A 25,136-nucleotide genomic window follows, 5' to 3' on the forward strand; every position below is an offset into this window, starting at 1 on the left:
CAGGATTTAAGTTTCCAGAGGCAAGGCTGGACATCAGATCTTTGTTTAGCAGTGGCAAGAGCTAAGATCTCATTTTAATGAGATTGGGCTTACCTTGAAATGTGGGGGCTTACCTTGGAATATGGGGGCTTACCTTAGAACATGGGGGCTTACCTTGGAATATGGGGGCTTACCTTGGAATATGGGGGTTCACTTTGGAATATGGGGGTTTACCTTGGAATATGGGGGCTTACCTTGGAATATGGGGGTTTACTTTTGAATATGGGGGCTTACCTTGGAATATGGGGGTTTACCTTGGAATATGGGGGCTTGCCTAGGAAAATGGGGGTTTACTTTGGAATATGGGGGCTTACCTTGCAATATGGGGGCTTACCTTGGAATATGGGGGCTTACCTTAGAACATGGGGGCTTACCTTGGAATATGGGGGCTTACCTTGGAATATGGGGGTTTACTTTGGAATATGGGGGCTTACCTTGCAATATGGGGGTTTACTTTGGAATATGGGAGCTTACCTTGGAATATGGGGGTTTACTTTGGAATATGGGGGTTTACTTTGGAATATGGGGGCTTACCTTGGAATATGGGGGACACCTTCCAGATGGACACCACGCCCTCGCTGGCGTACTGACCAAACGACAGCTCAAGGAACACCAGGGGGATTCCGGTGATGAACAGCATGACGATGAAGGGAATGAGGAATGCTCCTGAAACAGGTTGCCATGGTTACAATTGGCCTACTAGGCTAGAATACTTACTAACAAATATGTATGTTTTTAGAATAAAAATATAATTTATACTTTTCCTGACTCATACTAATTGCTTCTCTCTCTCTCTAATGCACCCATTGAGCCACTGTAGTGAACCTGATAGAAGCTTAGATTTGGGCAAAAGCATGCTCCAGACAGGTCTTCTCACCTGAGACTAGAACCCCCATTGTCTATACTACTAGCCACGCATGCCAGCACAACCCCCATCGTCTATACTACTAGCCACACATGCCAGCACAAACCCCATCGTGTATACTAGTAGCCACACATGCCAGCACAAACCCCCATCGTACATACTAGTAGCCACACATGCCAGCACAACCCCCATCGTCTATACTAGTAGCCACACATGCCAGCACAACCCCCATCGTTTATACTAGTAGCCACACATGCCAGCACAACCCCCATCGTTTATACTAGTAGCCACACATGCCAGCACAACCCCCATCGTTTATACTAGTAGCCACACATGCCAGCACAACCCCCATCGTTTATACTACTAGCCACACATGCCAGCACAACCCCCATCCTCTATACTACTAGCCACACATGCCAGCACAAACCCCATCGTGTATACTAGTAGCCACACATGCCAGCACAAACCCCATCGTCTATACTAGTAGCCACACATGCCAGCACAACCCCCATCGTGTATACAAGTAGCCACACATGCCAGCACAACCCCCATCGTTTATACAAGTAGCCACACATGCCAGCACAACCCCCATCCTCTATACTAGTAGCCACACATGCCAGCACAACCCCCATCGTTTATACTACTAGCCACACATGCCAGCACAACCCCCATCGTGTATACTAGTAGCCACACATGCCAGCACAACCCCCATCGTTTATACTACTAGCCACACATGCCAGCACAACCCCCATCGTGTATACTAGTAGCCACACATGCCAGCACAACCCCCATCCTCTATACTACTAGCCACGCATGCCAGCACAACCCCCATCGTTTATACTACTAGCCACACATGCCAGCACAACCCCCATCGTTTATACTACTAGCACACATGCCAGCACAACCCCCATCGTGTATACAAGTAGCCACACATGCCAGCACAACCCCCATTGTCTATACTACTAGCCACACATGCCAGCACAACCCCCATCGTTTATACTAGTAGCCACACATGCCAACACAACCCCCATCGTGTATACAAGTAGCCACACATGCCAGCACAACCCCCATCGTTTATACTACTAGCCACACATGCCAGCACAACCCCCATCCTCTATACTAGTAGCCACACATGCCAGCACAACCCCCATCCTCTATACTACTAGCCACACATGCCAGCACAACCCCCATCGTGTATACAAGTAGCCACACATGCCAGCACAACCCCCATTGTGTATACTAGTAGCCACACATGCCAGCACAACCCCCATCGTTTATACTACTAGCCACACATGCCAGCACAACCCCCATCCTCTATACTAGTAGCCACACATGCCAGCACAAGATTAATGACAGGCACCTTCATGTACTTTGTTCACCATGTGTGACTTTGTGGTATATATACATTGTTTAATTACTGTTATTACACAGCGTCTCCTTCACTTCTATGTAATAAACAGATATAAAAACTCACAACCCGTAGCCTGTGCTTAATAATTGTACCTAATGACTGCAAAACTTGGTTGCCAGGGGCTATTGAAGCCAGAATCCCATGACGATACAAGCCTTGTTTGCTATGGGCTATTTCAACCCAGATTCCCCATGTAGAGATAAGCCTAGGGGCTATTTAACCCAGAATCCCATGAAGAGACAAGCCTTGGTTGCTAGGGGCTATTTAACCCAGAATCCCATGAAGAGACAAGCCTTGGTTGCTAGGGGCTATTTCAACCCGGAATCCCATGTAGAGACAAGCCTTGGTTGCTAGGGGCTTTTTCAACCCCAAATCCCCATGTAGAGATAAGCCTTGGTTGCTAGGGGCTATTTAACCCGGAATCCCCATGTAGAGATTAGCATTGGTTGCTAGGGGCTATTTCAACCCAGATTCCCCATGTAGAGATAGCCTTGGTTGCTAGGAGCTATTTAACCCAGAATCCTCATGAAGAGACAAGCCTTGGTTGCTAGGGCCTATTTCAACCAAGAATCCCCACGTAGAGATAAGCCTTGGTTGCTAGGGGCTATTTCAACCAAGAATCCCCATGTAGAGATAAGCCTTGGTTGCTAGGGGCTATTTAACCCAGAATACCCTAAATAGATAAAAGCACCTGATTTCCTGTAACATAGAATGTTGAAGCTGAACCTACCACCTCCATTCCTGTAACACAGATATGGGAACCGCCACACATTGCCGAGGCCAACTGCATAACTGAGGCAGGACAAGACGAAGTCCATCTTGTTGGACCAGTTTCCCCTCTCCGTGTTCTCATCAGAGGACTTTGACTTGGTTGGTGAGGGCAGCTGGGACTCAAAGTTGGCCGCCACGTAATAGGCCCCGTTGTTGGCGTCTCTCTTGTCCATGGTGTCTAGTGTGTCAACAGGCTGAAACCAAGTGTGAGTGAGTGAGTGAGTGAGAGAGAGAAAGAGAGAGTGAGTCAGTGAGTCAGCGTGTGACCACGTCCTATCAGATTTCCACAGCATTTCAAGGCAGTGGGGTAGCCTAGTTTTTAAAGCCTTCACTCACCACACCAATAGAAGGGCTGCAACGAATACACTATTAGGTGAGTACGATTCATATCACGAATATAGGGTAATGAATACAAATATTTATTCACGAATACAATAACATGTCAGCAGTTGTGGACAAATTATTATATTCAGTGGAAAAAAAAATAATTAATTATTTGACCTGGTTGGTTAATTATTAATATATTATACATTCATATATTGCATTTATCCAGGTACTAGACTACCGGGCAAAAGAAAGTTTTCACCGACTTCACTTGACCAAACACCAAAAACAAAGGCATATGTCAGATTTATGATGATTAATTTATAAACAGAAATCATTTTCCATGAATTAGAATGAAAATACATTGTAATGCCGATATTGCATTCTCCGCAATACACAAAGAAAGAGTCAAGGGTCCAAATAAAAAATTACACAAATCAGAGTTCATTGAAAAAGTGCATGAAGAGTCCATTAATGACACAGTAGTCAGGTAACACGTCATCAATAGCGAGTGTGACCTCCCTGGGCATCCATGCACGCCAACACACGCCTCCTCATTGACGTTGCTTTTTATACAACTATTTTTAAAGTGAAACTTTCTTTTGCCTGGTAGTTTGGTATCCGCCCAAATACCACAATGACCGATGACCACAATACTGTCAAATTATATATATAAGTGTTGTCTTTAAAGAAATATCTGCATATAATATGTTCTTAGGGATATTTTTAGGTACAGGGTATGTAGATGCACATGACTGCATATTCATAAATATTCGATTCTAGTGACGACGAATAACGAATTCAATTCATGAATGGATATGGTTCGATTCACCGAATACGCGAGTGAATCGAAACAGCCCTCATGGGTACAATGTCTGAAGTCTATTTCTGGTGTCTCCCGCCATTATATTGCTGGAATATTGCTAAAACCAAACTCACTCACACTCACTAACAGTAATACCACAGCATTTCATTAACATTGGAAGAAAGCCTGAAGCAGCGCTGGTCCTTGACACAGACCTGATCTTACCACAAAAGTTGCTTGCCCTTCTCCAAACTGACTGGCACAAAACTACATGTAGGAGGCCACTCCTGAGTTACACACAGGGCTCAAAATGTTTTAGACCTCCTGATCCCTAAAATGTCATTTCCTGCACTTGAGATAAAATCTTGGCGTCAACTTGCCTCATTTCGTGGTGATTTTATAAGCAATTAAAGATGCTGTTTTACCCTTCTATTCTATATAGTTTAAGTATCATAAGGACTAGTAGACATTTGCCATTTATAAGAGTTTTACAATATGTTATCATTGTAACAGAGTCAGAAATTGGCACTAGTCTTATAATCCTTGCCAACATGCCCATAGTTAAGGTATCATAAGGACTAGCAGACATTTGCCATTTATAATAAGAGTTTTGCTATTCGTTATCATTGTAAGGACTAGTGGTCTTTAACTGTTAGTGTCTACCCCTGCCTTACACCTTCAACATGAACATCCTTATTAGGCTGTTTTTGACCTTGTGTTTTGTACTACAAAACCAATATCTGTTCTTCATCAAAACATATCAAAGACATACATGATAGCTCATGTCAAGTTTCATCCCATTCTATAAAAGAACTAGATCATAATAGATAATTAAATTAGTTTCTTTGAGAGGCATTTAGAAGTTGGAGTGAATATAAGACTTGATATAAACATATTTATTTCCATAAAGTGGAGGGATTGCAAACAAGCAAATTTTGCTTATCTGAATGCCTCTCCCAAACATGATACATATATACAAATAGCAATATATTGAAAGTGACATGAGAAATAGCATACATTGTATAATTGGCATTAAAGATAAGTATTGTTCTGTAAGTGTTTAATTACTGGATTATCTTTCATAACTACAGTTACATTATTATTTACATTCAGCACAACAACATCGCAGTTTCATATAGCAAAGCCATTATCTCAGACAAAATCTTTAAATCGGCAAGAAGATAGAATAAAACTGTGCACCGATTTCAAAATTTCAAGATTGTTACTGTCGTTAAATTTGAATTACCATTTAGAATTGAATGTAAATCGTAGCCTTTTACAAAATAATACATGTTTTGCCTTACTGTGCTGTTTAAGGGACACGTAAGAAAGAAATGAAGTGCATCTTCCGTATGATAGCCACAACAAAATCTTGGGCTGTCGGATATAAATCTGGCAAATTTGTCAGCGTTAAGATCACTGCAGCCAAGCCTGAGATGGGAGTGTATAACCTGACAGAATCTTGATCCATACTTTAAATCAAAGTATATACCATTCCTATCATTGCTTTTTATAAAACTTTTAAAACTTCCTAAGCTACTGGCATTGGTGTATTCAATAGGTAGTGAGTTCCATATATTAACTGTATCTGGAATAAATGATTTGGCATAATCATTTGATTTACACTTTGTGGTTTGCAGCTGTGAGCAGTTTCTCAAATTATAATCACTTGCATCCGACACTCTATTTAGAACTAAGGAGGAGAGATAGTCCGGTACTAGATTGTTAACCATGTTATAAAAAATATTTAACTTTTGAAAATGCCTTCTTTCTTCTAATGATGTAAGATTTGTTTCTTTATAAAGTTTTCCGTGACTTGTGCCACGAACAGCCCCACAAATAGTTCTGAGTGCATCTAGATTTAGTTTTTCAAGTAGTAACACCTGTTCTTTTGTGCAGTTGTCCCATATGTGGCAACAATAATCAAATATCGGTAATATGAAAGATTTATACATAGTTTCCAGTGTTTTTCTATTTAAACGATACTTGCAAATCCTGAGACAGTTAATCATTGGACTGACCTTCTTGACTAGGCTATCAATGTGATCGTTCCACATACAATCTTCTTGGAGAGTAAGTCCGAGATGTTTATGAGAATGAACTTCCTGAACAGTAGTGTTACTCATTAATTTTTATATCTGTTTTAAATCAAAACATATCAAAGACATACATGATAGCTCATGTCAAGTTTCATCCCATTCTATAAAAGAACTAGATCATAATAGATAATTATATTAGTTGTTTGAGAGGCATTTAGAAGTTGGAGTGAATATAAGACGTATGTAATAAAGAACTTGGTTATCCACTTATCTTTTTACTTACATACCAATTAGTGTATTTTAAACGACTCATTCTGAAAGAACGATTGTGTATGGTAGGTCTTTGATTAAATGTAATAGCATTCCACGAAAGATGATGACTAAAAAATTCAATAAATAGAACTGTTTACGCGATGGTTTGGATACCTCAATCAAATACAGTTTTTTTTTAAAAATCAATTATAGATCTTAACATTTCAATATATGATTATATATTTATATTCTGCATGGTGATATTTATCCTTATACCCTTGTCAAGCAAGGCAATTGTGATAAGTTTGTGATTGCCATGATTGCCATGATTGTCATGACTCCGGGTACTACCTCCCACACTCTATATCAATAATTTATGTCCGTTTTATTTATAATTTGACACTAGGGCTGCAAGAATATCCTATGAGGCGAATACCATGCGTATCACGAATATAGGGTAATGAATACAAATATTAATTCACAAATACAATAATAGGTCAGTAGTTGATGTATTATTTGTTACATTCAGTGAAACATTAACAACATAAATTATTTGACATGGTTTGTTAATTATCCCAGTTGTGAGACAGCCAGTTGTTAGACAGGGGAGAAGGGAGTGAGATTATGGCAAAGGTAGGTTATTAATTCCTATTTTACAAACGTGCCATCGAGGCACGAAGATCATGATTTAGCTGTGCCATTTTCATTTTAGGCGTGCGATGGCACGCAAAATATGGTTAATTTCGAGCCCTGAAGGGTTATCTCCCAGTTGTTAGAGAGCCTGTTGTTAGACAGTGGAGAGGGGGGTGAGATTATGGGTTATCTCCCAGTTGTTAGAGAGCCAGTTGTTAGACAGTGGAGAGGGGGGTGAGATTATGGGTTATCTCCCAGTTGTTAGAGAGCCAGTTGTTAGACAGTGGAGAGGGGGGTGAGATTATGGGTTATCTCCCAGTTGTTAGAGAGCCTGTTGTTAGACAGTGGAGAGGGGGGTGAGATTATGGGTTATCTCCCAGTTGTTAGAGAGCCAGTTGTTAGACAGTGGAGAGGGGGGTGAGATTATGGGTTATCTCCCAGTTGTAAGAGAGCCTGTTGTTAGACAGTGGAGAAGGGGGTGAGATTATGGGTTATCTCCCAGTTGTAAGAGATCCAGTTGTTAGACAGAGGAGAAGGGGCTTCCTCACTTCTGTTCAATCCCTTGTAAGCAACTAATTTACGTTTTCATAAACTGTTTCCTTCTATAACAGTCAAACAATAAACATATTTGGTGAGTATCCTACAGGTAAGTATAACATGACACAACCACACCTGTAGGTAGGTATAACATGACACAACCACAACTGTAGGTAGGTATAACATGATGCAACCACACCTGTAGGTAGGTACAACATGATGCAACCACACCTGTAGGTAGGTATAACATGATGCAACCATAACTGTAGGTAGGTATAACATGACACAACCACAACTGTAGGTAGGTATAACATGACACAACCACACCTGTAGGTAGGTATAACATGACACAACCACACCTGTAGGTAGGTATAACATGACACAACCACAACTGTAGGTAGGTATAACATGACACAACCACACCTGTAGGTAGGTATAACATGACACAACCACACCTGTAGGTAGGTATAACATGACACAACCACACCTGTAGGTAGGTATAACATGACACAACCACAACTGTAGGTAGGTATAACATGACACAACCACACCTGTAGGTAGGTATAACATGATGCAACCACACCTGTAGGTAGGTACAACATGATGCAACCACACCTGTAGGTAGGTATAACATGATGCAACCATAACTGTAGGTAGGTATAACATGACACAACCACAACTGTAGGTAGGTATAATATGATGCAACCACAACTGTAGGTAGGTATAACATGACACAACCACAACTGTAGGTAGGTATAACACAGGGGTCCGGAAAATTTAAAATCCCAATCGGACATTTACATTTATGCCACGCCCCCTTCAAACAGCGTGTTTTAGTACGACTTTTTACACACAAATTACAAGTTGTTACGTATTCATAATATGATGAATTATGAATTGTTTCAATTTAAATTGTTTAATTCACCGGACAATTAATAACAAATAATATCATTTTAGATATATATGGAAAACATACGTTTGTTTCTGTTATAATAACGACCTGTCAACGTAGTGAACGGTCTAATTAATATTCATGAGTCTGCTCAAGTGTACGCGTTGTAACATTTGGATCGAGACTATTATCCCATATTTGGTTATCACGTGACCTCACGGGAAAAGTTGTTTTTTTTAAGCTAAAGATTATTTAAAAACAAGACAGATAATATAATCCTAAATCCTAAACTATCTTTGATAGCAATAGTTATTTGAATACTTTTTCATCTGTACTTAATTATTGACCATAAACAAATTTGATATCGATCGTCACAGAAAGCAAAATGGCGGTCAATCAAGCTTCAATATACGACTAGCTACTGAAAACAATAAAATCTGCAAATCCTCGTTGTATGTCAACCAAGTGAAAGTCGTTAGCCACGACTTACAAAATGATCATTCAGACTTTGAGGGTTTGGCAGATCCGGTCAACTGGCTGTCGTCATGCTTTCGCTTCTTGACTGAGGTTACGTATCGTAGCATTGTGAGGATAATGAGGTACATCGATGATGCAAGGTATTTTTGTACAGTTGTAAACACATTTTACTCAAATTAACAAGATGTTCTCAGTAATAAATCCTCGATTAATCAGTGTCAACTCAGTTTATTGCCTATTACAGTGATTGACCGATTGGACTATCATTCTAGGTACGATGTATTTACAGCAATCAAAAAAAACAAAGCTTGTCAGTGTAGATAATCTTCATTGTGTTACAACTGCAGACAGAAATTGCTCAGTCCTAACTGTTGATCATGTCCGGTCAAATTTAAGAATGTCCGGACAATACTTTTTAAAATGTCCGGACAGAAAAAATTAAATGTCCGGTAAGCAATATTTTAGACCGGACATTTGAGATTCCCAATCGGACATGTCCGGCGCATATGACGGTTTCCGGACCCCTGGTATAACATGACACAACCACACCTGTAGGTAGGTATAACATGACACAACCACAACTGTAGGTAGGTATAACATGACACAACCACAACTGTAGGTAGGTATAACATGACACAACCACACCTGTAGGTAGGTATAACATGACACAACCACACCTGTAGGTAGGTATAACATGACACAACCACAACTGTAGGTAGGTATAACATGACACAACCACACCTGTAGGTAGGTATAAGGCAACACAAGCACACCTGTAGGTAGGTATAACATGTAAACACAAGCACACCTGTAGGTAGGTATAAGGCAACACAAGCACACCTGTAGGTAGGTATAACAGGTAAACACAAGCACACCTGTAGGTAGGTATAACATGATGACACAAGCACACCTGTAGGTAGGTATAAGGCAACACAAGCACACCTGTAGGTAGGTATAAGGCAACACAAGCACACCTGTAGGTAGGTACAAGTCAACACAAGCACACCTGTAGGTAGGTATAACATGATGACACAACCACACCTGTAGGTAGGTATAACGCGATACAAGCACACCTGTAGGTAGGTATAAGGCAACACAAGCACACCTGTAGGTAGGTATAAGGCAACACAAGCACACATGTAGGTAGGTATAACATGTAAACACAAGCACACCTGTAGGTAGGTATAACATGTAAACACAAGCACACCTGTAGGTAGGTATAACATGATGACACAAGCACACCTGTAGGTAGGTATAACATGATGACACAACCACACCTGTAGGTAGGTATGACATGATGACACAACCACACCTGTAGGTAGGTATAACGCGACACAACCACACCTGTAGGTAGGTATAACATGTAAACACAAGCACACCTGTAGGTAGGTATAAGGCAACACAAGCACACCTGTAGGTAGGTATAACATGTAAACACAAGCACATCTGTAGGTAGGTATAACATGTGGACACAAGCACACCTGTAGGTAGGTATAAAATGTCGACACAACCACAACTAATAAGGCAGAAGGCGACAATGTGGGCGATATCAGCATGGCCAGGCAACGCCAGGTAATGCAAGGTAGAACACATTACCTAGGACTTCCAAGACTGCATGATTGTCACAAACTGAACCGATGCTTGCCACACTGTAAATCATGTCATCTCAACATCTTCCTTTTAATGGAAGTAGCAAGCAGAACCTGGGGGGACAAGCTTTAGCCTCTCAACTTCGGGGCAGCAGCACCAAGCCATGACATCGACAAAAAGATACTGAGGCTGAAGGAGCAGCCTCATAATGGACAGACGACTTCCCTCAAAGTTGGGGCTGTGGCCAGCAACCATATCTAACTTTGGTAAATTAACTCTGGGTGAAGTATGGGTGAACTATTGGGTTGGTTGGTTTGTTTGAGGAACCTATTGGGAAACTATTGGGGAACTATTGGGGATTTCTTTGGGAACTATTTGGGAACTCTGATGAACTATTGGTGAACTATTGGTGAACTATTGGTGAACTATTGGTGTACTATAGGTTAACTATTTGTTAACTATTAGTGAACTATTGGTGTACTATAGGTGTACTATAGGTGAACTATTGGTTAACTATTGGTGAACTATTGGTGTACTATAGGTTAACTATTGGTTAACTGTAGGTGAACTATTGGTGTACTATAAGTGTACTATAGGTGTACTATAGGTTAACTATTGGTTAACTATTGGTGAACTATTGGTGTACTATAGGTTAACTATTGGTTAACTGTAGGTGAACTATTGGTGTACTATAGGTGTACTATAGGTGTACTATAGGTGAACTATTGGGGATCTCTGGGGGAACTATTTGGGAACTCTGGTGAACTATTGGTGAACTATAGGTGAACTATAGGAGAACTATTGGTGAACTATTGGGGAACTATTGGGGAACTATAGGTGAACTGTTGGTGAACTGTTGGGGATCTATAGGGGAACTCTGGAGTAAATATTGGTGAACTAATGGGGATCTCTGGGGGAACTATTTGGGAACTCTGGTGAACTATTGGTGAACTATTGGTGAACCATTGGTGAACTATTGGTGAACTATAGGTGAACTATTGGTGATCTATTGGTGAACTCTTGGGAACTATTGTGAACTACTGGTGAACTATAGGTGAACTATTTTGGGAACTATTGGGGAACTATTTGGTAGGGCTGTTATGATTCACTCGCGTATTCGGTGAATCGAACCGTAACCATTCATGAATTGAATTCGTTATTCATAGCCACTGATATGAATCGTATTGTCCTCACACTGTATTCGTTGCAGCCCTGCTATTGGTGAACTATTGGTGAACTCTTGGGAGCTATTGGTGAACTATTGGTGAACTCTTGGGAACTATTGGTGAACTATTGGTGAACTATAGGTGAACTATTTTGGGAACTATTGGGGAACCATTTGGTAGGGCTGTTACGATTCACTCGCATATTCGGTGAATCAAACCGTAACCATTCATGAATTGAATTCGTTATTCATAGCCACTGATCGTATTCTCCTCACACTGTATTCGTTGCAGCCCTACTATTGGGGAACTATTGGGGATCTCTGGGGGAACTATTGGGGAACTCTGGTGAACTATTGGTGAACTATTGGTGAACTATTGGTGAACTGTTGGGGAACTATTGGGGATCTATAGGTGAACTGTTGGTGAACTATTGGGGAACTGTTGGGGAACTATTGGTGAACTATGAGGGAACTATTGGTGAACTTTTGGTGAACTATAGGTGAACTGTTGGTGAACTATTAGTGAACTATTGGGGAACTATAGGTGAACTGTTGATGAACTAATGGGGAACTCTGGGGGAGCTATTGGTGAACTATTGGTGAATTTTGGGGGAACTATAGGTGAACTATTGGGGAACTATTGGGGAACTATAGGTGAACTGTTGGTGAACTATTGGGGAACTGTTGGTGTACCATTGGTGAACTATTGGGGAACTGTTGGGAAACTATTGGGGAACTATTGGTGAACTATAGGTGAACTGTTGGTGAACTATTTGTGAACTATTGGGGAGCTATAGGTGAACTGTTGATGAACTATTGGGGAACTCTGGGGGAACTATTGGTGAATCAATGGGGATCTATAGGTGAACTATTGGGGAACTCTGGGGAACTTTTGGGGAACTATTGGGGAACTATAGGTGAACTATTGATAAACTATTGGGGAACTCTGGGGAAACTATTGGGGAACTATAGGTGAACTATTGGGGAACTGAGGGAACTATTGAGGAACTATTGGTGAATTATTGGTGAACTATAGGTGAACTATTGGTGAACTATTGGGGATCTCTGGGGGAACTATTGGTTAACTATTGAGGATCACTGGGGGAACTATTTGGGAACTCTGATGAACTATTGGTGAACTATAGGTGAACTGTTGGTGAACTATTGGGGAACTATTGGGGATCACTGGGGGAACTATTGGTAAACTATTGGGGAACTATAGGTGAACTGTTGGGGAACTATTGGGGAACTCTGGAATAAATATTGGTGAACTATTGGGGAACCTATTGGTGAACTATTGGGGATCTCTGGGGGAACTATTTGGGAACTCTGGTGAACTATTGGTGAACTATTGGTGAACTATTAGTGAACTCTTGGGAACTATTGGTGAACTATTGGTGAACTATAGGTGAACTTTTGGGGAACTATTGGGGAACTATAGGTGAACTATAGGTGAACTGTTGGGGAACTGTTGGGGAATTATTGGTGAACTATTGGTGATCTATTGGTGAACTCTTGGGAACTATTGGTGAACTATAGGTGAACTATTTTGGGAACTATTGGGGAACTATTTGGTAGGGCTGTTACAATTCACTTGCGTATTTGGTGAATCGAACCGTAACCATTCATGAATTGAATTCGTTATTCATAGCCACTGATATGAATCGTATTCTCCTCACACTGTATTCGTTGCAGCCCTGCTATTGGTGAACTATTGGTGAACTCTTGGGAACTATTGGTGAACTATTGGTGAACTCTTGGGAACTATTGGTGAACTATTGGTGAACTCTTGGGACCTATTGGTGAACTATTGGTGAACTATAGGTGAACTATTTTGGGAACTATTGCGGAACTATTTGGTAGGGCTTATACGATTCACTCGCGTTTTCGGTGAATCGAACCGTAACCATTCATGAATTGAATTCGTTATTCATAGCCACTGATATGAATCGTATTGTCCTCACACTGTATTCGTTGCAGCCCTACTATTGGGGAACTATTGGGGAACTCTGGGGGATAACATGACAACACAACCACAACTGTAGGTGAACTATTGGGAACCCAAATTGGTGAACTATTGGGTAACTATTGGTGATCAATGAGTTAGATGTGATGCGAATTGAATATTGTTTTGTCTATAAAACATAAAATAACTGAATGATGAGCAGACATAAAAATAAATATATAAACACATCCGAGGCTGAAGCATGCAGACTGGGTGCCAGCCCAACCGTTGCAATTGTGCAGCGTATCAAACACCTTTTAATACAAGTAAGGGATGTGTCAATCGGACACAATAGATAATATTGTTCCAACTGAAACTTGTTTCTTATACAGTGACATATGACCCCAAGAGATATCGTTTTTATCCATTGGCTTTATCCTGCCAAGAATCCTGCCCATTATATGATAACTATTTCTATCATCAGATGAGTGCAGTGTAAAAAAAAAAATTTCAAAAATTTCTAAAATGAAATTATCCAAGCGAGTACCAGCTTTAGAAATTGGCACGAGTCCTGTAGTCCTTGCCAAACTGGTCAATAGTGAAGATATCAGAAGGACAAGAAGAAACTTGCTATTTTTAAGGGTTTTGCTATATCTTATCATTAGAAGGACTAATGGACTAAAAATGTTTCTACCACTGAGTACCTTTTCAAGACGAACATTTTATCATCAATTATGTATAGTCTGTGTATCTAATTATTCATACTATTGACTTATTCGAGAGAAATCTGTGTGATTATTTGCAGCTGATTTGAGCTTTCTCACTGTTAAACTTTCTATTAAATTCAACCACATCCACATCTTACCCCAACACCAAATAAACATGACAACAACCTAATCAAAAAGCCTTAGCCCAATTATTTGCGTGTAGGTAGAACATTTAGGACAACTGGTAGAGTGAGCATTAAGCTTAGGGCACCTATGACTGCTGGTGTATGTCAGCTTAGGGCACCTATGACTGCTGGCGTGTATCAGCCTGGGGCACCTATGACTGCTGGTGTATATCAGCCTAGGGCAACTGTGACTGCTGGTGTATATCAGCCTGGGGCACCTATGACTGCTGGTGTATATCAGCCTAGGGCACCTATGACTGCTGGTGTGTATCAGCCTAGGGCAACTGTGACTGCTGGTGTATATCAGCCTGGGGCACCTATGACTGCTGGTGTATATCAGCCTAGGGCACCTATGACTGCTGGTGTATAACAGCCTAGGGCAACTGTGACTGCTGGTGTATATCAGCCTAGGGCACCTATGACCGCTGGTGTATATCAGCCTAGGGCACTTATGACTGCTGGTGTATATCAGCCTAGGGCAACTGTGACTGCTGGTGTATATCAGCCTAGGGCACCTATGACCGCTGGTGTATATCAGCCTAGGGCACCTATGACTGCTGGTGTATAATCAGCCTAGGGCAACTGTGACTGCTTGTTTTTATCAGCTTAGGGCAATCTAAACTAACGAAAGCCTAATACAAAACTAAAATATTCTAACCAGAGAAACCACGCTCTGCTACCAAATGTTGCGCAGTGGAACTGAATATTTGAGCGTGGTTTAACTTAAAATGAAAACTAATCGTAAATTTGAATGACTTACCTTTTTTGAATGAAACAAGGAGCTAAAACGTGATAACCTATTATAAAACTATGAAGATCCATAAAGAACTAAACGTGATTACCTGTTATTATGTGAAGGAAAGATGAATAAACCTCAAATAAAAGAAACTAATTCTAACATTTACTCCTAACGGAGTCTTAACACTGTCTAACACTGTCTAACACCATGTCTGACACCATCTAACGAACATTCTAACGAACTCTCACCAACTCTCTAACCATCTAACTAACCAGCTCTCTAACGAACTCTGACCAACTCTCTCTCTCTAACCATCTAACTAACCAGCTCTCTAACGAACTCTGACCAACTCTCTCTCTCTAACCATCTAACTAACCAGCTCTCTAACGAACTCTGACCAGCTCTCTCTCTCTAACCATCTAACTAACCAGCTCTCTAACGAACTCTGACCAGCTCTCTCTCTCTAACCATCTAACTAACCAGCTCTCTAACAAACTCTGACCAACTCTCTCTCTCTAACCATCTAACTAAACAGTTCTCTAATGAACTCTGACCAACTAACTAACTGATGCGCGCTACCACCTTATATTTGCTCACAACCCTCACATTTCACGTGCAGTCACAGCCAGTTGGTTTGTTCAGGCGATGCGATCGTTATGCATTGAGTGCGTTTTGGAGAACAGATTCTTTATTTAAAACTAACACGACTGCACCTGAAGCGCAATCTATAGGCTCCAGGTGCGTTTTGGAGCACATTTTTAATGAACAAACATGTCTTCAGAACAATGGGTGTCTGGCTACACACTTGTGACAAGTATGACCCTCTGTCTGAACAACATGGGTGTCTGGCTACACACTTCTGACAAGTATGACCCTCTGTCTGAACAACATGGGTGTCTGGCTACACACTTCTGACAAGTATGACCCTCTGTCTGAACAACGTGGGTGTCTGGTAACATACTTCTGACAAGTATGACCCTCTGTGTCTGAACAACATGGCTGTCTGGCTACAAAATTTCTGACAAGTATGACCCTCTGTCTGAACAACATGGGTTTCTGGCTACACTCTTCTGACAAGTATGACCCTCTGTCTGAACAACATGGGTGTCTGGTAACATACTTCTGACAAGTATGACCCTCTGTGTCTGAACAACATGGCTGTCTGGCTACAAAATTTCTGACAAGTATGACCCTCTGTCTGAACAACATGGCTGTCTGGCTACACACTTCTGACAAGGATGCCTTATATATATATCTGTGTCATATTATTTCATTATGAAGAATTTAGCACAATGTGACAATCATCACCACAAACAAATCTTGCATTGATGTCTGGCAAACAAAAACAATGTGTAATGTGTAAGGCTCTTTAAGGTGTAAGTATTAGGATATAAGCTCTACATCCACTAGTCTGCTGCAATGACCTCCTGCAAAGCAGCCACTGACCAAATCAGAGTTGGTACAGATCCATGAGCCTCTATCACACGCTGTCACTACAAGGTCAGACTAGGTGCTCCATGAGCCTCCATCACATGCTGTCACTACAAGGTCAGACTAGGTGATCCATGAGCCTCTATCACATGCGGTGACTACAAGGTCAGACTAGGTGCTCCATGAGCCTCCATCACAAGCTGTCACTACAAGGTCAGACTAGGTGCTCCATGAGCCTCTATCACATGCGGTGACTACAAGGTCAGACTAGGTGATCCATGAGCCTCCATCACATGCTGTCACTACAAGGTCAGACTAGGTGCTCCATGAGCCTCCATCACACGCTGTCACTACAAGGTCAAACTAGGTGCTCCATCAGCCTCTATCACATGCGGTGACTACAAGGTCAGACTAGGTGATCCAGAGAGCCTCTATCACACGCTGTCACTACAAGGTCAGACTAGGTGATCCATGAGCCTCCATCACACGCGGTGACTACAAGGTCAGACTAGGTGATCTATGAGCCTCCATCAAACGCTGTCACTACAAGGTCAGACTAGGTGCTCCATGAGCCTCTATCACATGCGGTGACTACAAGGTCAGACTAGGTGATCCAGAGAGCCTCTATCACACGCTGTCACTACAAGGTCAGACTAGGTGATCCATGAGCCTCCATCACACGCGGTGACTACAAGGTCAGACTAGGTGATCTATGAGCCTCCATCAAACGCTGTCACTACAAGGTCAGACTAGGTGCTCCATGAGCCTCTATCACATGCGGTGACTACAAGGTCAGACTAGGTGCTCCATCAGCCTCCATCCCACGCGGTCACTACAAGGACTTAGGTCAGACTAGGTGCTTCATGGGCCTCCATCCCACGTGGTTACTACAAGGACTTAGGTCAGACTAGGTGCTTCATGGGCCTCCTTCCCACGTGGTCACTACAAGGACTTAGATCAGACTAGGTGCTTCATGAGCCTCCATCCCACGCGGTCACTACAAGGACTTAAGTCAGACTAGGTGCTCCATGAGCCTCCATCCCACGCGGTCACTACAAGGACTTAGGTCAGACTTGGTGCTCCATGAGCCTCCATCCCTTGGGTCACTACAAGGACAGGTCAGACTAGGTGCTTCATGGGCCTCCATCCCACGCGGTCACTACAAGGTCAGACTAGGTGCTCCATGAGCCTCCATCCCATGCGGTCACTAAAAGGACTTAGGTGAGACTAGGTGTTTCATGGGCCTCTATCCCACGCGGTCACTACAAGGTCAGACTAGGTGCTTCATGAGCCTCCATCACAAGCGGTCACGACAAGGACTAGGTGCTCTTGGGCACAAACACGATCATCACCCCACATAAATGCTCACCATTATTAGTAGTAGCAGAGGTATTACTATAATTATTATTACCTACTTGTTAAAGTAAATCTGTACAAACAGAGCCTAACAGCTTGTGACTGCAGACGCATATCCATGCAGCAATCCCTTGCATTACTAGCGGGCAACAGCTTCCTCCCAACTGCTGCAAGGGACATGCAGCGAAGGGTGCAACAGTTGAATGGTTCCTCATGTCAGCCCCCGTGTGGGACACACAGCAGCCCTGGAGGACGTGAATAACAGCGCAGTTTACAAGGGGAAAACGCGCTTTGGACATATTTGTAGTCATCTCACTTATCACAAGAACAAACGTAAAAAATAAGACTCACTTACTATTTAAAATCTTAATATCAAGCCACCATGTGAGTATTTTCAATGCCTGTGTGATGCCACAAACCTCTTTACAGATAGAGTATTCACGACAAACATGGTAGTCAGAAAACATTGTCTGAAAACATGATCCGAGGATACATGTGACCTGCAGTCCAGGGTACAATGGAAAAACACAACACAACACAACACAACACAACACAACACAACACAACACAACACACCTCGCAGTCAAGTTTCTGCCTGTAGGCGTTCCAACAACATCATTCAGTGGTTATATAACATCATCCTTTGTATTGATGTCAAGCCTGAAGGCATTCCAACAACATCATTCAGTGGTTATATAACATCATCCATTGTATTGATGTCAAGTCTGAAGGCATTCCAACGACATCATTCAGTGGTTATGTAACATCATCCATTGTATTGATGTCAAGCCTGAAGGCATTCCAACGACAACATTCAGCGGTTATGTAACATCATCCTTTGTATTGATGTCAAGCCTGAAGGCATTCCAATGACAACATTCAGTGGTTATATAACATCATCCATTGTATTGATGTCAAGCCTGAAGGCATTCCAACAACATCATTCAGTGGTTATATAACATCATCCATTGTATTGATGTCAAGTCTGAAGGCATTCCAACGACATCATTCAGTAGTTATATAACATCATCCTTTGTATTGATGTCAAGCCTGAAGGCATTCCAACAACATCATTCAGTGGTTATATAACATCATCCTTTGTATTGATGTCAAGTCTGAAGGCATTCCAACAACATGATTCAGTGGTTATATAACATCATCCATTGTATTGATGTCAAGTCTGAAGGCATTCCAACGACATCATTCAGTGGTTATGTAACATCATCCATTGTATTGATGTCAAGCCTGAAGGCATTCCAACGACAACATTCAGCGGTTATGTAACATCATCCTTTGTATTGATGTCAAGCCTGAAGGCATTCCAATGACAACATTCAGTGGTTATATAACATCATCCATTGTATTGATGTCAAGCCTGAAGGCATTCCAACAACATCATTCAGTGGTTATATAACATCATCCATTGTATTGATGTCAAGTCTGAAGGCATTCCAACGACATCATTCAGTAGTTATATAACATCATCCTTTGTATTGATGTCAAGCCTGAAGGCATTCCAACAACATCATTCAGTGGTTATATAACATCATCCTTTGTATTGATGTCAAGTCTGAAGGCATTCCAACAACATGATTCAGTGGTTATATAACATCATCCATTGTATTGATGTCAAGCCTGAAGGCATTCCAATGACATCATTCAGTGGTCATGACATCATCCATTGTATTGATGTCAAGCCTGAAGGCATTCTAACGACATCATTCAGTGGTTATATAACATCCTGCATTGTACTGACGTCAAGCCTGAAGGCATTCCAACAACATCATTCAGTGGTCATGACATCATCCATTGTATTGATGTCAAGCCTGGAGGCATTCCAACGACATCATTCAGTGGTCATGTGACATCATCCATTGTATTGATGTCAAGCCTGAAGGCACTCCAATGACGTCATTCAGTGGTCATGTGACATCATCCATTGTATTGACGTCAAGCCTGAAGGCACTCCAATGATGTCATTCAGTGGTCATATGACAGCATCAACAAAAGGTCAACATTCACTTGAAGCAAGACACACAAGTCCCTGGCCAATAGCTCCTACCTGTGTGTTTGTTGTTTATCGTGGAACTCGAGCAATATTCCAGCTATATGACCACATCCTGTAATCAGGTGTGGACCAGACAATCCAGTAATCGTTATTGTGAGCAATGGTCCACACCACCAGGGTACTGTGACAAGCCTGACCACCTACATCTTCCCGAGGCAAGAGGACTATAAAAAGTCCAGTTTCCACCCTTGCCAAACTATCCTGGTATTATGGAGTTACATTTTGGCTGGGCTAACGAGTCTATGCATCAAAAGCCAATCAAAATCGCGTAACAAAATCAAAATCCAGTTTGTACACTGTTGTGCAGATTTCGGTCGATTGTCGACAGATATTTTCCAAATCTTTTCATGTTTTTAATCAAGGTGCTCATGTGATTTGATGCATTTCGCGATGTCAGATCCATTTTATTACAATATAGGACTTGATTATCAATCAGATCGCCCTGACTTGGCACCGCCATTTTGTTTGAATCAAATGCTAGTGATACGAGAGCTGGAATCTGATTGGTCCATAGGATAGGCTTACAAGGGACATAACTCGTGATAGCCACTGGTGGCGCTACAATTGAGCCCAGGAATTCCAGCCTAGTTCAGCAAAGGTGGAAACTGGTCTTTCATAGTCAGTTGACTCTCTTGCCTCTGGAAGATGGACAATCCAATCCACTTAGTCGCCCTTCACAACCAGCATCGGTCCCCGGGAACTGCTCGAAGGCAGGAATCTCCAAGGCAGATCAATGAGAAGTGCTGAGGTACAATTCTTTTTGTCTTTCACCTTTGCTTCTTAGTGTACTGATTTCCCCCAAAATGTGTTGATAACAGATGGTCACCATGCTCTCAAATCATGTGACACTTGGCTCTGCCGGAAAACACAGCATATAACAAGCACAATCTTCCATCCGATAGAATCGGTCTTCAGCAACACATACTTGTAGAATGAGACGACTAACAGGATCGGGTGGTCAGACTTGCTGACTCTGCGGATGCATTAGGCGTTTCCCAGCTGCTTAGATCGATGCTTATGGTTCAGACTCGAATATTTACAGACCGCTGTCACACAACTGGAGTGAGTGAGTAAGTATGGTTTTACGCCGCTTTTAGCAATATTCCAGCAATATCACGGCGGGGGACACCAGAAATGGGCTTCACACATTGTACCCACGTCAGGAATCAAACCCGGGTCTTCGTCACGACAAGCGAACGCTTTAACAACCAGGCTGTGAGGCAACAAACCTACGAGGTCACAATACATTTTATGAAACATAAAACCTCAAGGCCCGGATCAGATTCCACTGGGCAAAAAAAGCAGTGAAAAGTACATGCATGGATCTAGTCCATGAGACGGATGCCTAGGATATTTTCTGCCATTTATTAACAACAGATGAAGAGAGTGAAGGTAAGCATGTTTCTACCGGACACCTGCTGACTTGGCATCTTCCACTGGGGGAATTTCAGTGAACTTACCAGAGAATCAAACTAAGCACGATTCAGTACTGACTGCCTTCAGCGCTTGCTGGTCCCGCAATGATCCCTCAACCTATCTAACAGCAACAGCTTATCACACTATATTTTCATGCATAGAATAGGCACATAAATCTGAAATGTACCCGCAGAATCAATTATCTCATGCATCAGATTTCCATTTATGCCATTATGATGATAATGATTTGATAATCGACACAAAGCATTACGTAGATGTAAATACAAAATAACAAAACAACTGGAAAAGTACAAGTCTGGATTTGCTAGTTTTATCTCAGTGCTCAATACAAAATGTACTTTAGAGGAGGTAATTTGTAGGCACTTTCAACATTCAAAAATAAAACTAAGTTCAAATTGACATGGCAGAAACAGGCTATAGGCATTATGCAAATTAGCCTGGAAAAAAGTTATCAAAACTACAATAAAAGTAACAGCCATGTTTATGTACATAATAATAATGACATGTAAGTTGTTGTTTGAGAAGGGAATATGTCACTTTTACGTTCTGATATTTTAACGATGATTCACTATCCCACAATGCCACTCACAAATCACTAACCACAGACAAATCACATGCTCGTGGGTTTCAAGCACCTGTTTTCACCTGTCGTCAAGGTGTTATAGGTCATGGACATTCACCTTGATCTACTAACACCTGGCTATGCTCAGTTTCACAATAGTCTGTTTTGTTCATATTTTTACACACTTTTACGTGTAAAAAGACATAAAAACCTTTAATATTATGCTGTATTTGTGCTAAGGCCCAATTAGTACTAACTGAGTTGTTTGAATATTTATATATTTTGTATATTAACTGCATTTATTTAAAATCTGAGATCGAAAAAACAGGGTGTTTTCATTTCCGTGAGTACTTTAGTCCTGTAGTCCTGGCCAAACTGCCCAATAGTTAAGGTATCCTAAGGACTAGTAGAAATTTGCCATTTTTAAGGGTTTTGCTATATGTTATCTTTGTAAGGACTAGTGAACTAAAGTTTTCGTTTCTACTGCTGGTGAGTGGCAGTTCTGTAGTCGTGGTTGTCAATCTAGAACGTGAGATACTGGGGCATGTGTCCCGGTTTTCCAAGAAGCACGAAGTCGAATAGCAAGCTGAGGGTGAGAGGGCTTGAACGTGTTATCATACAGGTGGGTGTATCATACAGGCTGGTGTGCGTATCATACAGGTGGGTGTATCATACAGGTGTGTGTGTGTATCATACAGGTGGGTGTACGTATCATACAGGTGGGTGGGTGTATCATACAGGTGGGGGGTGCATCATACAGGTGTGTGTGTGTGTGTATCATACAGGTGTGTGTGTGTATCATACAGGTGTGTGTGTGTATCATACAGGTGGGGGGGTGTATCATACAGGTGGGGGGGTGTATCATACAGGTGGGTGTGTGTCTCATACTGGTGGGTGGGTGTATCATACAGGTGGGGGGGTGTATCATACAGGTGTGTGTGTGTATCATACAGGTGGGTGTGCGTCTCATACAGGTGGGTGTGTGTATCATAAAGGTGGGTGTGCATATCATACAGGTGGGTGGGCGTATCATACAGGTGGGTGGGCGTATCATACAGGTGGGTGGGTGTATCATACAGGTGGGTGTGCATATAATACAGGTGGGTGGGCGTATCATACAGGTGGGTGTGTGTATCACACAGGTGGGTGTGCGTCTCATACAGGTGGGTGGGTGTATCATAAAGGTGGGTGTGCGTATCATACAGGTGGGTGTGTGTATCATACAGGTGGGGTGTGTGTATCATACAGGTGTGTGTGGGGGGGGGGGGGGGGCATATCATACAGGTGGGGTGTGTGTCTCATACTGGTGGGTGGGTGTATCATACAGGTGGGGGGTGTATCATACAGGTGTGTGTGTGTATCATACAGGTGGGTGTGCGTCTCATACAGGTGGGTGTGTGTATCATAAAGGTGGGTGTGCATATCATACAGGTGGGTGGGCGTATCATACAGGTGGGTGGGCGTATCATACAGGTGGGTGGGTGTATCATACAGGTGGGTGTGCATATAATACAGGTGGGTGGGCGTATCATACAGGTGGGTGTGTGTATCACACAGGTGGGTGTGCGTCTCATACAGGTGGGTGGGTGTATCATAAAGGTGGGTGTGCGTATCATACAGGTGGGTGTGTGTATCATACAGGTGGGGTGTGTGTATCATACAGGTGTGTGGGGGGGGGGGGGGGGGGGGCATATCATACAGGTGGGGTGTGTGTATCATACAGGTGGGGGGTATCATACAGGTGGGGGGTGTATCATACAGGTGTGTGTGTGGGGGGGGGGGGGGGGGCATATCATACAGGCGGGGGGGTGTATCATACAGGTGGGGGGTGTGTATCATACAGGTGGGGGGTATCATACAGGTGTGTGGGGGGGGGGCATATCATACAGGCGGGTGTGTATCATACAGGTGGGTGGGTGTATCATACAGGTGGGGGGTGTATCATACAGGTGGGGGGTGTATCATACAGGTGGGTGGGTGTATCATACAGGCGGGTGTGTATCATACAGGTGGGGGGTGTATCATACAGGTGGGGGGTGTATCATACAGGTGGGTGGGTGTCTCATACAGGTGGGGGGGTGTATCATACAGGTGGGGGGTGTATCATACAGGTGGGTGTGTGTGTATCATACAGGTGGGTGGGTGTATCATACAGGTGGGGGGTGTATCATACAGGTGGGGGGGTGTATCATACAGGTGGGTGTGTGTCTCATACAGGTGGTGTATGTGTATCATACAGGTGGGGGGTGTATCATACAGGTGGGGGGTGTATCATACAGGTGGGTGTGTCTCATACAGGTGGGGGGGTGTATCATACAGGTGGGTGTGTGTGTATCATACAGGTTGGGGGTGTATCATACAGGTGGGGGGTGTATCATACAGGTGGATGTGTGTCTCATACAGGTGGTGTGTGTGTATCATACAGGTGGGGGGTGTATCATACAGGTGTGTGTGTGTGTGGGGGGGGTGTATCATACAGGTGGGTGTGTGTCTCATACAGGTGGTGTGTGTGTATCATACAGGTGGGGGGTGTATCATACAGGTGTGGGGGGGTGTATCATACAGGTGGGTGTGTGTCTCATACAGGTGGTGTGTGTGTATCATACAGGTGGGGGGTGTATCATACAGGTGGGGGGTGTATCATACAGGTCTGGGGGGGCATATCATACAGGCGGGTGTGTGTATCATACAGCTGGGTGTGTGTATCATACAGCTGGGTGTGTGTATCATACAGGTTAATTAAGTTGTAAATGCTGTACTTAAATAACTTTCATATGTATTAGACCTTTCAAATGATGTATAACATGTAGTTGCAAAGATGTTTTACTAGACAAAGATTTAGTCTATGAAATCTTATATTATATTTCTGGACTCTTAAAAATAAAAATAACCGATTTTCCCAGCTG

At 42.4% G+C, this 25,136-nt stretch overlaps 1 protein-coding gene across 1 annotated transcript in view; it reads right to left on the reverse strand.

The window, feature by feature from the left end:
* LOC139441848 (sodium- and chloride-dependent glycine transporter 1-like) overlaps positions 1–25,136 on the reverse strand; it is a 65,920-nt gene that overhangs the window by 21,197 nt on the left and 19,587 nt on the right. Inside the window, exons 2-3 of the mRNA XM_071222591.1 lie at positions 3,046–3,280; positions 574–705 (exon numbers count right to left, since the gene is read on the reverse strand). Coding sequence (XP_071078692.1) covers positions 574–705; positions 3,046–3,280 — 367 coding nt within the window. The remainder of the gene's footprint in view (positions 1–573; positions 706–3,045; positions 3,281–25,136) is intronic.

This window comes from Haliotis cracherodii, unplaced genomic scaffold (genome assembly GCF_022045235.1).
Source record: "Haliotis cracherodii isolate W230 unplaced genomic scaffold, xgHalCrac1.p SCAF_46, whole genome shotgun sequence".
Lineage (NCBI taxonomy): Eukaryota > Metazoa > Mollusca > Gastropoda > Lepetellida > Haliotidae > Haliotis > Haliotis cracherodii.